Here is a 17,942-nt window from a genome sequence, read left to right on the forward strand (position 1 = left end):
AAGGTTTCGACTACAGATAACAATGTCACATGTTCACACAGATCAGCGAAAATGACTAAAAATGCTTTATTATGTGCGCCAGGCTAGTAGTTGGCGATGTAGCACATATACATTCCTATAAACTGAAAAGGCATTACGCATGTGCATGACGTCACCATTTTCACAAATTGGTATATTTTTAAAATGTTCAAAATTTCTGTTTGCCCCACAAACAGCCAAAACGCATAAAAAGCTGCTAGTTCAGCCTGTAGTGGCAATTGTAGTTGCACTGACTACAGATTGGCTTTCAGATGGCACTTCAAAGTGGGTAGAGAGGCTCTCTCACCATCCTAACTTTAAAAAAAAGGGCATTTGCGGTTTTTCAGGAGATAAATTTGCTATATAAAATATTAAACTGACAGCCCTAAAAATGACAAATGGAAGTACAGGAATTTATACTGAGCAAAAAAATTATAAATATCCTATAATTTAGCTTCTCCAAGCCATCCATTTTCCAGATTTACTGCTCTGCATACTCATTTTCTCAAACAAATTCATAAAGTGCCACTTTGCATGCCATTTAAACCGTCTTGGAGGAGTTTCCAAGTACGCTAGGCATTTCTCTAGTATTTTTCCCTCACAATCTGCCTCCAATTATTTTCAAATATTTTTGTTTTAATTAAAATGTCAGTTTTGTAAAGAAATGTATGCAAAGGTGAAATTATTAAACATTTTGAAATCATCTTTAGGATCATGAGAAATATGAATTCACTTAAGTGTGTCCAAATGTGTAACATAGTATTTGACATTATGACCATGGTATGCCACAGTACATCTTTGTAAGTAAAATGCACATTACGTTTACCTTTATTCTCTCTATGTTAGCTTCTATCCGTAGCTGTTGAACAGTCCTTCTGGCCTGGGCTATGTTATTAGAGCTTTGCATCTTAGACGACATCTTCGGTTATCTTCACAAACCTGGATTGAAAACAAATAAAAAGTTGCTATTAAACTGCACTTTGCTTCTTTTACTATAGGCAGCCAGCAGAAGATCAACGTTATCATTTCAGTCCCATAATTCACAAAATACACACAATAGAATTCGTTCTCAAAGCGTGCAAGACAGGAAATTGGTCTGTATGTACGTGTTAACACCATAGTGAGACAGCAAAAACTCTCTGAGGAGGTACACAGGGCCTCTTTTGACTCCTGCAGAGGTTGGGGGTGTTTAGTGCGTCAGGCCCCCAGCAAGGGGCTTTTCACTGGGTCTGTTTTACGACTGCAGGAGGGTGAACTAAAGCAAGCTGTGTGTGTTTGAACAGAACATCACATGCTGCCAGCAGTACGATCTCTGCAGCTACTAACTGTTCCTGCAGAGCACTCTTTCCGTAAAACATCGTCATTGGTTACTCTGCCAACTCATCTTACACAATGAACACATGTGCACAAGCGCAGAGAGACAGACTCAGCAGTGCAGTCTCTCAACCAGAAGGAGTTGTGCAATGCAAATGGTATAAAAAGGAAACGGTGGGGGTAAAAGCATGGTCTACCACTGACCAGAAGATAAAAAGTGAACGGTTAGCCTTCTAACTTCCTTAAGCAATGCTCAAATCTGACATGCTGATACTGAAACACACTGCATTTGTTTGAGAAAAAAAGAAATACAGATATAAATCAAATTTTCTTTCTTTCTTTCTTTTTCTTATTTCAAACAAGAAATAATATAAAACAAAATATACAAATACAATAAATGCATTGCAACATTAAGGAAAAAATATATCTATAAGATGTTGTAAACAATAATTACAATGTGTTCAAAAGGGAGCTGGATAAAGCAAAAGCTTATTATTTTTTCCCACCCCTTATACAATTCTATAATATTCCAGTATATCTTTTATGTATTACATCTGCATCACTATATGAAGAGTTCAGAGGCAAAAGCCTCTAAGTCAGTGGTTCTCAACTCCTCGAGGCCCACTGCTCTGCACATTTTGTATGTCTCCCTCATTTAACGTACCTGATTCAAATCATCAGCTGAGAAAGATCTGTGAACTGAACTGAGTGTGTCAGATTTAGAAACATACAAAATGTGCAGAGCAGTGGGCCCCGAGGGCTGGAGTTGAGAATCACTGCTCTAAGTCCATCTGACGTTTTTTCTTTACAATAAGCAATTTTATCAGGCTCCTATGTATAGGTTTCTACCTAAGTACTAGTACTTCTGATAGGGCAGAGGCTGGGATTTAGCAAGTTTGAAGTAAAAGTATTTGATGGACGTATACTATGTGTCAAGAACATTCACTCAGTATCATTATCTCATTTTTGACCGATGTGGCTTTTAGAGGGTTTTGCATCTGAACTAAATCTACAGTAAATTAAACACCAACCAAACCCCCTAAACACCCTATAATCACACATTCTAATTCAATTAACATTATAACCCACACTGACAATCACCTCTATTCATCCACATTTAATCACAGTATTTTTACATCAAACCACTGTTATCACCTCCAAGAGCTGCCGTAAATTATCCCCGGAACAGAAAATATTTGTGTCATCAGCAAATAAAATAAATTTTAGTATATCTGATCAAGTCATTGATATAGATTCTAAATAGTTTTGGACCTAAGACCGATCCCTGCGGTACACCACAAGTTATGTTTATGTATGTAGATTTATGTCCACCAGTTTCTAGAAATTGTTGCCTGTTTCTTAGATAACTACTCACCCAGTCCAATCCAACCACTCTAATACCATACCTCTCTTGTGTAATAAAATCTTATGATTTATGATTCTTTAAGGTCTTAATTAAAAGTCTATAACATGCTTTGGTTAAAATTTAAGTGTAAAAAACGCCCTTTTACCTTCTCAAAATCAGCTCTGTTCACAGCATCCTGTTTTGTTGCATTTCCTTTAAATGCTAATGAGCTCTGCTCACCCCGCCCCTCTCTTCTGTGGGGTGACGAGCCGTCCTGTTTACTTTAGCCGCATTTAGCCGCTAAACTTGCTAACTAGCACATTATTAGGAAAGGCGATTTGGAAATATACATAAAAAGCCTTATACTCCTTCTGTAGGTGAACCTGCCTCATGAATGATTTGCACGTACTGCAGATCGGTGCATTCCCTTCAAAATGAAAGTAACATTAATCCTCTGCATCTTTAGCGTCTCAGATGTCGGGAGTAAATGACGGCTGCTATGTTCATTATTACATCCAACAACCGAATACCTCAGTCGCTTAGGAGACATTCTTGTCTTCCCCTGCTCCAGCATTGACACAATGGCGGACTGTTTACAGCTCACTCAGGGCGGGTCTAAGGTAAGACGGCCGCGTCAATCAACTATCGCGGGAGCAGTCTTGGTCTGTGTGACGTCACATAGCCAAGATGCTGAGAATGGCTTGATTTGAAAAAGGGGATATTATTAAATATTTAGATTAAATAAAAAACACTGGATGGATTTTTGTCATTATAGGGTGGTTGTGTACACACACTGCCAACACACATTTATGATCAAACAACATGTAAAAGTAAATTTTGCATCCGGTGACACGTCACTGATATAAATTATAAACAGTTTTGGACCTAATACCGATCCCTGTGGTATACCACAAGTTATGTTCATGTATGTAGATTTATGTTCACCAATTTCTACAAATTGTTGCCTGTTTCTTAGGCTACATTTACACTAGTGTGTTTTCGTTTTAAAACGGCATTTTAAAATAAAAAAAAATATCCTTGTCTACACCTATAGTTTGTTTAAACTAAATTGTATCCCCATTTTTATATAATGGTATTACTTATCCAATTTTCATTTTATTTGGAAATTTATCAGATTAAATTGACCCAAGTATTTATATAGTGGTTTATACAATTCAGATATAAACAGAAATTAACAGAAAAATAAGTGGTGTAAAAAATTTCAAAAAAATAAAATGACTTCAATGAACTATAGTAGTCAACATTTGAAGTTCAAAGTTGTCCTAAGACTATTGTTTTGGTTTTAGGACAACTTTGGTGAAAGGTTTTGAACCACTTCAAATGTTGACTACTCTTTAAAGCAGCTCTACTGAAGACAATTGTCATTACTGAGATCAAGTCATTTCAGTGTTGATTCGGTTCAGTTCAATGACAGCTTTGATGTTACAAAGTTCAGAAATTACGAAACAAATACTATCCAGCTATAAAGCAGCTATAAAGAAGCCAGCAGTGTCATTATTCAGATCAAATGAGCTCAACATGATATAGTTTTTTTGTAAATAACTGTCAATGTTGCAAAAGTTCCTTGATGAATAATGAAACATCTACAAACGCAGCTCTACCGAAAAAAAAATGTCATTACCCAAGTCAGTAATAAAGAAAATAGTAATAACAGAGTAGGGTGTTGTTTTCTTTTTATTGTCAATGTAATTGTTCTATTGATATTAATGAAATAATGGACAGTGGAAGGTCTTTTAGCAACACAGCAGATGCTGGATTATTATGGAAGAGATTTTGTTTTCGCTGTTCGTGTCTGATGTAGACAAGGTGTCAGAGGCAGTTTTAACAACATGGCAAATGTTTAACAGAGTGGCTTCTATATTACTACATGGTCAGTCACATAATCTCTAGCACAACCAACCCTTATTTCCTGAGAAGCCCAGACATAGCTTTATCACAAATTAAGAGGAAGAGTGTATGGCTGTCTCCTGTTCCACTGGCACAGGGCTGGTATCTCTACACGAAGGAGTTGGGGGGTGACCTTATCTGGCCGCACACCAGACATGCTTAGAAGAGGTTAAGAGGTTTGGATAACAACTAGTTGTTAATGCAGTGACATAATTAGTGTGAGACAGAGGCTGTAGCTGCTCCCACAAGCCCTGAGGTCAAGGTGCCATCCATACATTACGGTCCAGAGAACAAACTGTTTAGCTGTAGCTTTATAAGCATAGACAAAACATGACGCCTCTGACGACAGCAGTTTACTAATCATTACACCTTCCTAGCATCCCAGGTTGCTAATTTTAGTTTAATTAAGATATAGGTTAAACTGTTAGCATCCTTGTCTTTTGTTTAAAGGTGCAAAATGGCAAAATTGATTAACAATGCACGCGTTTACATGCAGTTACAATTGAATTTGTGTGCGTCCCTCTATCGAGGTATACACCACAATATGTAATCAAAGGAAACAAAATTGAATAACTAAATACACAACACTAGTAACTGTAATTAGTATTGTGATTTTATTTAGTTTTTTTAACTAGTTGGTATTTTACGAAACCTTTACATAATTATTACAATTGTTTTTATTTAGCTTTGTTTCAGAATGTTTTGTAATATATAAAAATTGAACAACAACAACAACAACAACAACAACAACAACAACAACAACAACAACAACAAAAAAGGTTTATTCTAAAAACCCAACAACGTGAGCAAATCACATTATTTTTCTTTGGTTTTGGCATCAAAAAATGTCAGAACAAGTGTTGTTTTAATATAGTTATTTGATCTATTATTTTAGCTTTTATCAGTTTTATATTTTGAATTAGTTATATATATATATTTTTTTACATTTTAATTTTAGTTAAAGTTTTAGTAATTTTGTTTTCATCATTTTTATTAGTTCTTTTAATTAATTTTGAAACATTGTTCATTAAGTTCTTATTCACAACGGCGTTTTAGTGCCACATTAAAAAATAAAAAAAATCTAAGATTAGGAGATTAAAGTCACAATATTTTAAGAAAAAACTAAAAATGAAATGTTTTGACCTTTTTCTCAAAATATTTCAACATTATTCTCATATTGCTACAACTTTATTCTTCTAATTTTGAATTTATTTTCAAAATATTTTGACTTTATTCTCAAAATATTTTGATTTTATTCTCATGGTTTTGACTTTTTTCTCAAAATATTTCAACTTTATTCTCGTATTGCTACGACTTTATTCTCAGAATTTTGACTCTTTTTTTCTAAAAATATTTCCACTTTATTCTCGTATTGCTACAACTTTATTCTTAAAATTTTGACACTTTTTTCTCAAAATATTTCGACTTTATTCTTATATTGCTATGTCTTTATTCTCCTAATTTTTACTTTTCTTTCTTTCTTTCTTTACTTTTCTTTTTCTTTCTAAATATTTTGACTTTTAATCTCATAATTTTGAATGTATTTTCAAAATATTTTGACTTTATTCTGAAACTGTTTTGATTTTATCCTCATAGTTTTGACTTTAATCGCGTAATCTTATATTTTTTACATTTTTTAATGTGGCACTAAAACACCTTCGTATTTCATTCATTTATATTTCAGGGTTTTTTTAGTACATCAAGTCAAACTGAAAAAAAAATTATCGTATTGCTATGACTTTATTCTCGTAAATTTGACTTTATTCTCAAAATATTCTGACTTTGATCTCATAATCTTAGATTTTTTTTTATTTTTAACGTGGTACTAAAATGCCTTCGTATTTATTAATTTATATTTCAGGGTCTTTTTAGTACATCAAGTTCAACTGAAAAAAAAAAATATATATATATATATATATATATATATTTTTTTTTTTTTTTTTCAGTTTAACTTGATGTTAAACTTATGGACTTTGTCAATAAGTTTCATTTACTTAGATTAAAACAATAAATCTTACTTTTATAATGTCATGAAAGAGTCTGATTTAATCTGAAATGGTACCAGTCTGAGTTCAGCCAAAGCAAAAGACAATGTCATTTGTCCAAGGACAAACTGTGTTCAGTTGATTCCAGTCAAGGTTGAGTAAGAATGCAGCTCTGTGAAAGGGCACAGTGTTCCTGTGAGGTAATGGTTCATTCGCGGAGAGTCGCTTCTGAGAGACAACGAGTCAATTTTCTGCAGATGCAGCAGAACTGTGACGCAGACAGACACGGCTCAAAAGACGTGCCAATCAAACTCCGCTCACGCGTGACCTCTGACCCCTCAGGTCGACTGTTGTCCTCATCAACTCACACCAGTGAAGCAGAGGTTCATGTGTGGATACAGAGTCAAGATGACAATATGATTAACTGCCAAAACCAGCACCCAGCGAGCCTTCCAAGAGCCCACATCCGTTTCATTAACCCACTCCCTCCTCTCCCTGCAGTATAAATGATTAAAGATGTGTATAAATGTATAAATAGCAAAGGAACAGGAAGAGGGGGCGTCTGTGAGCCTGGACTCAGCGGAGAAAGGGTTCGCTAATAACTGCATATCCGGACCCACGGGATTTCATTCACCCCTCTCTCACATTCATCCTGATAAAACCCTTCATTTGCTCTAGAGTTTGTCCTTTCTGTGCTGGGAAGTCTGTGTGTGACGTTTCTGCCACTAAAGAGCTCTTAGCATATGCCCTCTGCTGTCTATGCAACACTGACTTTGAATCATCCAATAGGTTAACCGCTGGCTTAAATGGAGAGTGGACACAGGATGCCGGCCAGTCCAGCTGGCCGCTGAGGAGAGAGGACACTCGAGGTGCACTGAACTGTGCCGGACAGCTCATCTTGATGTCTCGACTGTAATTACAGCTTTAGCGAGAGAGACCCAACAGTCAAGCACACTCCAGAAGCTCAGGCTGACGCAGCAGCATTCAGTCTTTTGTTACATCTCTCTCACCTCTGCCCTCGCTGTGACCCTCCCCCCAGAAACAACTGTGACGGTTCAAGAGTGAAGGCCTGGTCACACTAACAAATGTTTGGCATGAAAATTCGGATTTTCATATGCAAACTGTCTGTTCAGACCAATGCAAAAAAATGGTAGCTGAATGAAAATACAAAATCACATTTTTTTTCAAACAACTGTTCGGATTTATTCACTATAGTGTTCCCCAAATCACCAAATACACTAGCATGTGACCAAAAGTGCAAATCTTCACTACACGATTAATGAAATAACACTGAAAAATCATTATATGGCTTTGTGTGATTATATTTGCGCAACCATATTTGTGCAAAAGGCTGCAACTTTAATTAAATAAATATGCAGTGCACAGCATAAATGAGTACACCCCCTCTAAAACTTAAATTCAGCAATTACCCTTTACTTAGAAGACATGTTAGGGTTCTTTGGAGATATAATTGTTCCAACAAGCCGGCTTGATTAATTACCAAAAATGAATGTCAAAATTATTCAGGAAAATGTTTTGTTGCAAAAATTTGTACACCCTCCTAAAAGTTACTAAATAAAACAAAAAAATATCGGGGTTCGTATTAAGGCAATTTTTGATCAACAGGTAAGTATATTGAACCAAATATTTAAAGACAAGTATTTTCCTGACAAGTAAAAGTGTTATATAGCCTACTGAATCATACTCAGACTTAATGCTGGCAACAATGGAACCACTTGAGAGAAAACTACCAGGTGACATATCTTAACACAAAAGAGGACAATGGTACAAGAGGAATACCAAACTATTGTTTTAAGTGTGAAAAAATAGCAGAAGTAACACCGAAATTCAAAACCAATGGACTTGTGACAAGACTCCTGAAATAATTAGGCCTTCACTTTGTTTTTGTTTAGTGATGAGTGAATTTTTGAAGAGAAAGAGCAGGAGAAATACCATGCAAGTGTCTCAGAGCCAGCAAAGGCTATGAAAAGAGTGACTGTTTATCTCACAGAGTAATATGCAGCCTGCAAAAGTGACATGCATGGTTGTTGTCACCACTGGAACTACCTACTGTAGCCAAAGCACAATAAACTCATTTAACCTCTTCCAAGGCCCATATTTACAAAATACAGACTTCTTGGAATCTATATCTGGTCTCGAGAGACCAAGTCAATCATTTCAGATCCAAACAGCATCCAAAATGTTCTGTTGTTGCTGAAGGAGGAATACAGTGAGAAGTGCCTTGTTTCCACAGTGACATTCAGTGATAGTAAAGCTCTTACATTGGGATGTATGAGTGCTGAAGGTGTGAGGAAGTTGCGCTTCATCAATACTGAATGAATTCAAAACACCACTGTGTGATGTAATACAAAAACTTGAAACAGAAGATGCTACCCACTCCTCCAGTTTTGGGGCATTTTTTTCAACACGACAATGAAGATATTCATTCTCCCAAAGTGAAAATCCTAGGGTAGACATGTCATTCATCTTCGGAACACAAAGATATTATTAATGAAATCCAAAAGCTTTCTGACTCTGCATGGACAGCAATGCAACTGACATGTTTAAGGCCCAGAAAAGTAGTAAGGACATTGTAAAAATAGTCCATGTGACATCAGTGGTTCGACTGTAATTTTCATACAAAATTTTCACCAATTTGTGCAGCCCTACAAACTACAGCAAACCTGGATATTTTTGTTGTTTTATCACAATTTTTATCTGACTTGATGGTAAGCAAATGCTTGTTTCCGTCTAAACAGATGCATTAATAGCCATTTTGAGGCTGAAAGTAAGACAAAAAAAGACTGAATAAAAGAAGGTGTTGCACTGGATGAACCGGTGCTCATCTAAAGAATGGATAAGGAGGTCAGGAGGGGTTGGCTGGATGTTTGTATGTCTTGCAAACGTGTAGAAACAGTGTGAAAGAGAACAAGTGAGAACAGAGAATAAGAAGGGACTGTAACCAGCTTTGAAGTGTGTGACTCGAGCTGAATCACTAACAAACAACAAGAAGGGGAGACTAAGTAAGACCACCAAAAGGCAGAGTAAAGACCACCTTGGGGCACAGAGCAATATTGCTGCTGACTGAGCTGCCCACTGGGCCACCCACACCTCTGCAGACGGGCCCGTGCCTCCCTCCCGCTCTGGCACTGCCTGTTGACTGCTGGATCTCAGCCAGGACCAGGCGGCTCCAGCCATTGGCTCAGCCTATGATGTAGCACTCCAAGAATAACAGAGCACTGCCATACTGAGACCACCACAGAGGTGACACAGAGAGCGGGAAATGACTTTCAAATCTGTTTTACAAATTACATTTTCTAAAGAACAAGTGTGGCACTGCGATAGTAGGATGGTCTGCATGGTTAGTAAGGGTTGATACTTTCAAATAGTTGTATCTTAACCAAACATTGTCATATCCTAACAAACCATACATCAATGGAAAGCTTATATATTCAGCTTTCAGATGTAGAAATCTCACAAAATTTAGATGGAGCACAAATATGTGCAGTATTATGAGTTGCTAGGGCCTTGCTAGGTGGCTGCTAGGGTGCTCTAGGTGGTTGCTAACTGGCTTAGGTAAAAAACAACAACAACAAAAACTTAAAAGTTTGTTATCTATTTTTTTTTCCTCAAGACTGATAATAACTTTTTAAAGTCAGTTGTAAAAGGTAGACTGGTATAATTTTAAAAGTAAGAAACCAAAAAGTAAGACTGATTACTGCATTGCTAATTGCTAGTTGGTCAAACTAGTTCTTAAGACACTGTCTTAACATAGCGGCTATGTTTATACAACCAACCCCAGAAGTCTCAAAAATGCTTGGGTCCCTCCATCAATGTAACGGTTTGTTAAAATCCAAAAACATTTAAAAAAGGAACATCATCTCTTCTCAACAAGCTGCATGATTTACAGTATGTTGCAGTCATACAAAAACACATACAATGGATGAATGTAGTCTGATTTACAAGCAAATGACTCTTTTGAACCAATGCTGTTCATTCATTGTTGCACTATTAATTAATTATTTGTAACACTGACTGTGCAAACTAGGATACCAGACTGAATCAACATTAAATGGATAGTTCATCCAATAAGTAAAACTCTGTCATCATTTATTCACCCCAGATTTTAGTTCATCTGCAGAAAACAATTCAAGTTATTTTTCACTATCCACTGAAAGTACACAAAAACCAAAATGTTCAAGCTTTAAAAAGTTGATAAAGACATTATAAATATAATCCATATGAATCAAACAGTTTAATCAAAGTCTTCTAAAAAGACACAATTGCTTTTTGATGAAGAGATTTAATTTAGGCTTTTATTTACACATAACAGCACACATACATACAGCACATCAAACACGGTAAATGGACTCTCAAACATGCTTGCTTGATGTGTGAGAACCAATGAGGTTTGTTCTTGCACACAAAGGTTTAGCTTACCATATTGGATTGTCAGTTTTTGTCCCCTTTTTGCAACAGTTTCAGTAATATAAAAACAACATTTCCATATTTTAATGTAGAATTATTATATAATTGATTAATATATAATGTTTACTATTTACACTGGGAAAATAAATATACTTTCCATTGATGCATGGTTTGTTAGGATAAGACAATATTTGGCCAAGATACAACTAACTGAAAATCTGGAATCTGAGGGTGCAAAAAATCTAAATATTGAGAAAATCACCTGTTTTGATCACAAGTTTTGATATATTTAAGAAGGAAACTTCCAAAATATCTTCATAGAACATGATCTTTACTTCATATCCTAATGATTTTTGGCATTAAAAAAAAATCTATAATTTTGACCCACACAATGTATTGTTGGCTATTGCTACAAATATACCTGTGCAACTTATAACTGGTTTTGTGGTCCAGGGTCAAATATAGATGAGTGAAGGGTGGATAGTAAAAATGAAGCTTGCCTTAGCAAACGCATCTAATAACTACCCCCACTGACTTTAGGCATGAAAAAAATGTAAAAAATGCATTTCTCAGTACTACTATGTGCTCTATGCCGCAAGATTATTTGTTGGTATGTACACTACAGTACTCCTTTCACATTAACGTTATTCACATACACATACTGCACTAGGAGTTTCTCTTTTTACAAGACTTGAGGAGAAATATATATGCAGCTGCGTTTCCAATGCTCAGACAGGAATTTGTCTGCTGGTCGTACCTCACATGAGAGTCCTTGACCACAGTGACAGCCCAAGTCTGACTGGACCACCATCGCTGGGATAAAATCCAGCAAGTATGCACATTAAGTCTTTAGCATTCTGAACATAACGTCTTGCAAGATGTACATGAATTGAGCACTGTGTTCCTTAATGACTGGGTGGCGGCGTGGGTTACAAAGTTCTAAGAAGAACAAGCTATTTTTTATTCCCCTGTCCCACAATGTTCTTTTGCCAGGTCTATTATCTCTCCTTCACACGGCCTGATTGCTAAGCGACGGTTGTGGCTAAAATTGTGCCTTGTGCTGCTGTAACACAATAAGGCTGTTGAGTCCTGAACGCACAGTGCACAGAAAGGACAATGAAGACTGTGCTATCAGAGAACCGACACACTCGTAAAGTGGGAGATAGCTTACGGCTAGACAGCAAAACATGGTAGGCCGAGGTAACCAGTTTAACAGCACCCTCATGGGAGCTAATCTCCGAGAGCCTGATATTATCAGGCAGACAGGCTGAAGCCATGAAGCGTGGGGAAGAAGGGAGACGGCCTCTCTCACAGTGACGCAGGGCTTCCCACCCACATAAAATCAGCTTTAGCGCTGACTAGGAAAGTAATTCTATAGATAAGAGCACATTAAGATACTTGATCATGACAGACAAAAGATGACAGATTGTGTGAATGGTTTAGATGTGTCAGGTATACACGCTAAGCGGAGGTTGTTTAATTTACTGTGTGTACTCGAGACATGTGACTCACTGCCTGTGAGTTTCTCCCATGTCTCCAGAGTGTCTCGGACTGAGGGAATGAAGAAAAGAGGTGAAAAGTAAATGCACACCTACATTACTGACACATTTGAGACAGTAAGACTCCAACAGCCTCTACCATGTCTAATTCAGATAGCATTTGCCTGTTTTTTTTCCTTCTCCTTCTTTTTGGCAGTGGCTACATTCACACTGTTAGTGTTTGGGAATTGCTTTTACCTAGGAGTCTTGAAATGTCATGTTCACACGGAATAAAAATCTGCAGCTGCAGTGCAAATGCAGTGTAAATGCATTCAAGTACCTCTGAGCTGCATTAAACAACATCTACATGCCAACTTCTTCACATTCGCCGCACAGTCATTCTTAGTTTCTGATGTGAGCAGGCCAGACAGTGCTGGAGCGAGTAAAAGGACGGCGGTAAAATGCATTTGATCTCTCAGTCACCAAACACACAGACATCAGATCTTCGCCTCCTCACACATTCCTTAAGCTGGCCCACACAAAACACTGCCCAATGCAATGTGGACGGCCCAGGTGAGAGACTTCAGAGACACCGACTTCACTTTCAAGTGTATGAGCATCTCGCCCCACATCTGCACGGCAGGATGAGAGCCAAAAGAGAGAATCGCCATCAAATGCAGCGGAGAGGAAGGATGTTTGCATTTGGGATGGGCGGCCCTTCTGAGGTATGGCGGGAGAGGAAATGGTGCGGCACAGTAGGGAGAGTTCAGTCAGGAACAACCAGATGCAACATCAATGAATGAACCCACCATCTGCTTCTATTAATATACCAGTATATGGCACAAAGAGGGAGTGGGGGAGAGAATGCAGACCTGCAGGAGAAGTCTGTTTGCTTTTAGACCTTGGCTATTGAACGAGACAATCTGGCATGAAATTCTGGTTAAATAGGTTGAGGGTGTGCATACACCTTGAAGTGGCCTCAGCTGGCCTTTTGTAGCATTTTTTCCCCCTTAAATCTTACTGTTAGTAAGTTTGTGCCAAAAGAAGAGACTCCACCCTATCCCTGACCTTTAAAGTCAGCATGAAATGAAAATTCATTAATGTATTAATCCATGCATGTGTTTTTATTTAAATATTTATATATATATATATATATATATATAATATTTAAATATATTAGTAATTTTCAAACAATGCCATAAACAAATCTTTTTGTGAAACAACAGACGTCTCTCTAGTGACCAAACTTCTCCAATGCTAAACTTCTCCATACATTTTGTCCGCTTATTTGCTTAATCCTACAAATGAATGATAATATCCATATTAATACTATATAGACACTTTTTTATAACATACTTATTTAACAGTTGCAAAGTATGTTTCAGACCAAATGCAGTGCTATGTCTACGTAGTATGTGGTTTCAGATGTTTCAGAATGCTTAAAGGAGAAGTCCACTTCCAAAACAAAGATTTACATATAATGTTCTCACCTCCTTGTCATCCAAGATGTTCATGTCTTTCTTTCTTCAGTCGTAAAGAAATTATGTTTTTTCTCCATATAATAGACTGCTACGGTACCCCGATTTTGAACTTCCAAAAGGCAGTTTAAAAGCGGCTTCAAACGATCCCAGCCGAGGAAGATGGGTCTTATCTAGTGAAACGATCGGTTATTTTCATTAAAAAAATACAATTTAAATACTTTTTAATCTCAAACACTTGTCTTGCTTTGCTCTCCCTGAACTCTGTGTATTCTGACTCAAGGCAGTTAGGGTATGTCGAAAAACTTGAATTGTATTTTCTCCCTCAACTTCAAAAATCATCCTACATCGCTGCAGAAGAACCGATCCAGTTTTTGCAAAGTGAACATACAAAGAAGATCAAACGCCCTTTACAAAAAAGGTAAAACAGCGATATAGGACGATTTTGAAGTTGAGGGAGAACATGAGATGGGAGTTTTTCGAAATACCCTAACTGTCATGAACCGGAAAAAAACTGTCCAGGCAGAGTAAGACAAGACGAGTGATTGACATTAAAAAGTATATAAATTGTATTATTTTTTTATTAAAATAACCGATCGTTACGCTAGATAAGACCCTTCTTTCTGGTATAATAGTTTAGCATTTGGATACAATGCAAATATTGCAATATTATGGAATATTTGGATTTGTGCCGAATGAGAGAGGTAGAATACAAGAGCACAAAGCTCCATTTCGCAGAAAGTTGAGTGCATAAGCCTTTAAAGTATACTTCTTTGTCAGTGAGAGACACGTTCAGATTTAGCACATGGTCACTGTCTAGTGGTCTTTGTTTTCAAGTGCGCAACTCCTGGCATTCGCAGTTCTTCTGCCAGCGGTTATCAAACAGAGTTACATTACTGCGGGTGCCCCCCTTCTGGATTGAGGGTGAATTGCCTGTATTCGTTGTAAGGCCTCATGCACAGAACCGAGATGCCCATACCATGACAGTCTGGTACAAATACATGCATCGTTACACCCCTAGTATATATGTAATGCGATCTGGGAAAACCCGTCAGATGTTGCACTGGGACGTTTTCAGGAAATCTGAAAAATAGGTTGAATGTAATTTTTTTGTCAAAATTAGGTTTTCATTAAATTATTATTCTATAACTCCTTGTCTATCATCTCTGAAAATCTTGGCAAAATTCACTTGTTTAGTGCAGAAAAATAGCAATTTATTGCAGCAAGCAGAAATGACTGTCTTATGTTAAGAGTCACTGCGGAGGTGCTTTCTCTTAACAGCACAAAAACAGTTAACCTATCAAAATAAACCAGCTAATATATTTAATAAAGGTGTATCAATGCACATTCCCCTCCAGTCCTGTGTTTTTTTATTTATTTATTTATTTTTTAATATCGTGAGATGGTGGAGCGTAAGAGGATGACGCAGTCTGAAGTAGCACCTGTATTTAGTGTTGTCTACTTATAATTGAATAAACGTAACTACGTCTTAATACCAGGTGTAATAATACCAGGGCCAGTGATTCATCTAAAAATGAAATTTCATTAAGTTACTGCGTAAATTTCAGTACGTAGGCTACAAAACAAATTATTTCCACTGTTCACTGCTTTAAACAGGGATGCCGAATCTAATTTCCCAGACTTCAGCTTCAACTCTATTTAAACACAGCTGAACCACCTAATCAAGGTCTTCAGGATACTAGTATCAGGTACTTCAACATCATACACTGACTGTTTAGGGCAATGCCGCTTCAAGTCGAACACACTTGACATCACATTTTAAATAGGAAAAATATAAAATATAAAAAAAGTCCTATCGCCAGACCCGGAGATCGGCTGAATGGATTCAAAAACGGTAAAACTCAACTGTTTAACTCTAGGGGAGTTGGACAATGAGCCTATTTTCAAAAAAGTGGAGAGTTTAACAAAAAAAGGTGGAGTGTTAGTCCTTTAACAAAGAACTTTGTTTTTCTACCTCCACGAGTGCCATCTATTGCCTTGTTTATCTAAAAGTGTGACTGTGAAACACAGTAGACTTTAATTATATGCATTTTGACATTTTTGTGTCAATGCTTATTCATATTTACCACAAACAATGCACTGTCACTTTAATTCTGCGCGTGCAGCACAGACTCTGTGCGAAAATTATCTGTTAATCCGTAACACGAACACTAAAAAAAATACGCACTGCAAACGGAGTTATGTGAACATGGCGTTATGTGTATACGCTTCGAGTGTGCATGAGGGCCCAGTCTCCAGGAAAGCGCGCGAGTGCTGAATGGTTAAACACTGGAAAGAATTAAAAAGAAATGCGATTTATAAACTTTAGCGATGATGCGACACTGATTCTGTACCTCACCTTCCCCATTATAATTGTTTTACCCACACCGAACAGAGACTGAGACGGTGCTGCTGCATGTCGTAACAAACCTCTCACAGCAGGCGCATCATCAGCTTCAGATCAGAGATGTCACTATAGATGCCAGTCTATAGTGCTCCAAAAGTTTTTTCCAAGAAAATAAAAATAAGAGGGGAGGGTCTAGACCAGGAGTTCCCAAACTCAGTCCTGGAGGGCCGATGTCCTGCAGAGTTCAGCTCCAACGTGCCTCAACACACCTGCCTGGAAGTTTTTTAGCATGCCTAGTAAGAGCTTGATCAGATGGTTCAGATATGTCTAATTGTGGCTGGGAGTTAATTGGCAGTTAATCTCTGCAGGACACGGCCCTCCAAGTCCAAGTTTGGGCAGAATGGTCTAGACAGAATTTGAACACAAGTGTTCACATAAGACGGCTTTAAAAGGCACGTTAAGACCAGGTGTAAACAGTGATGTGTGACAGGCGATCATTTACGATCAGATCACTGAAAACATTTTAATAATAGGTGGAAACAGGGCCATTATGGTATCTACACCAAATGGGGGAGCAAAAAACATCCAGGAACACACAACTGCTAAAACTGACTTAGTTTCTTCATGTTCTTTTGTGGCATCAGCAGCTTTTATCCTCACTGTCACTGTGTTAAGTGCAGACAAAGATACAAACATTTTAAATCACTCAGCATCTTCAGAGCTGCTGGTGGCCTCACCACCTTTTCTTCACCCTACTGTGATGTATAAGTGCATCTTTGAGGAGATGAAAGACAACGGGTGAGTCATGCGGAGGTCATCTTTTATGACAGCGTGCCTGCTCACCTTAGCTGAAAGCCTGTATGAGCAGATCATGATGATGTACAGCTTTTGTTTGGATACTAGGTGTTTTATCGTGGAGTGGGGTTTGATAGGGGCTCTGTGTGTGGTGAGAAAGTCTTCTGTCTCCGTACAAACAGAACGTGCACTATGAATCACTGACTCACCTTAAACCAGATAACACATACCAGACATAAAGACGAGCAGTCTGTCTGGACCCTGTTTGTTATTCAATGATGCACAACAGATACTTTCATTTTTCAAAGTCATTTCACGGTTCATGCTATCAATGCGGATCCTTGTATTCTGTGATCTCTGCATGCAGACAATAAGGAAGTTGTGGTTGCGTATGTGCTTCAGTATTAATAATACAAGAAGGATTGCATTAAGATTACCAGAAGTGACAGTAGCACATACAAGGATTCCAGTTCCTCAAAATCTCAAATACTCATTGACCTGCTGAGAAAATGTTGCACTGGTGAACTCTGCTTGTGAGGTCTACATTTATCACACAGAAGCAGAAAAATCTCTGAATCCCAGCCAAGTACGCCACTGCTGAGAAACAACACTCAAGCATGTATGCAAGTATGGAAAAATGCAAATTTAAAATAACTAAAAATCACTACAGAGAAAATGAAAATGAATGAAAAATAAGTTTTTCAAATAGAAAATAATTTACTTATCTTTATAGGTTCTTTGAAAACATTCAAATTCAACATTTCAAGATCGGTCACATGACATGGTTTGAGGCTTGAATGTGAATTAGAATATGCACAAGTGTAAATGCTACAGCTCAAACAGGTG

At 37.4% G+C, this 17,942-nt stretch overlaps 1 protein-coding gene across 2 annotated transcripts in view; it reads right to left on the reverse strand.

Annotated features, from left to right (window-relative positions):
- The window catches only part of gng12b (guanine nucleotide binding protein (G protein), gamma 12b), a 67,314-nt gene that overhangs the window by 6,456 nt on the left and 42,916 nt on the right, over window positions 1-17,942 (reverse strand). The window contains exons 1-2 of one of the 2 annotated variants that reach the window (XM_051112257.1): window positions 1,074-1,138; window positions 845-957 (exon numbers count right to left, since the gene is read on the reverse strand). In XM_051112257.1, coding sequence (XP_050968214.1) covers window positions 845-937 — 93 coding nt within the window. In that variant the 5' untranslated portion in view covers window positions 938-957; window positions 1,074-1,138. Of the gene's footprint in view, window positions 1-844; window positions 958-1,073; window positions 1,139-17,942 lie in introns of those variants that run through there. The other variant, XM_051112255.1, reaches the window with a different exon arrangement.

The sequence above is a fragment of the Labeo rohita genome, chromosome 6, assembly GCF_022985175.1.
Source record: "Labeo rohita strain BAU-BD-2019 chromosome 6, IGBB_LRoh.1.0, whole genome shotgun sequence".
In the NCBI taxonomy this organism is placed as follows: Eukaryota; Metazoa; Chordata; class Actinopteri; order Cypriniformes; family Cyprinidae; genus Labeo; species Labeo rohita.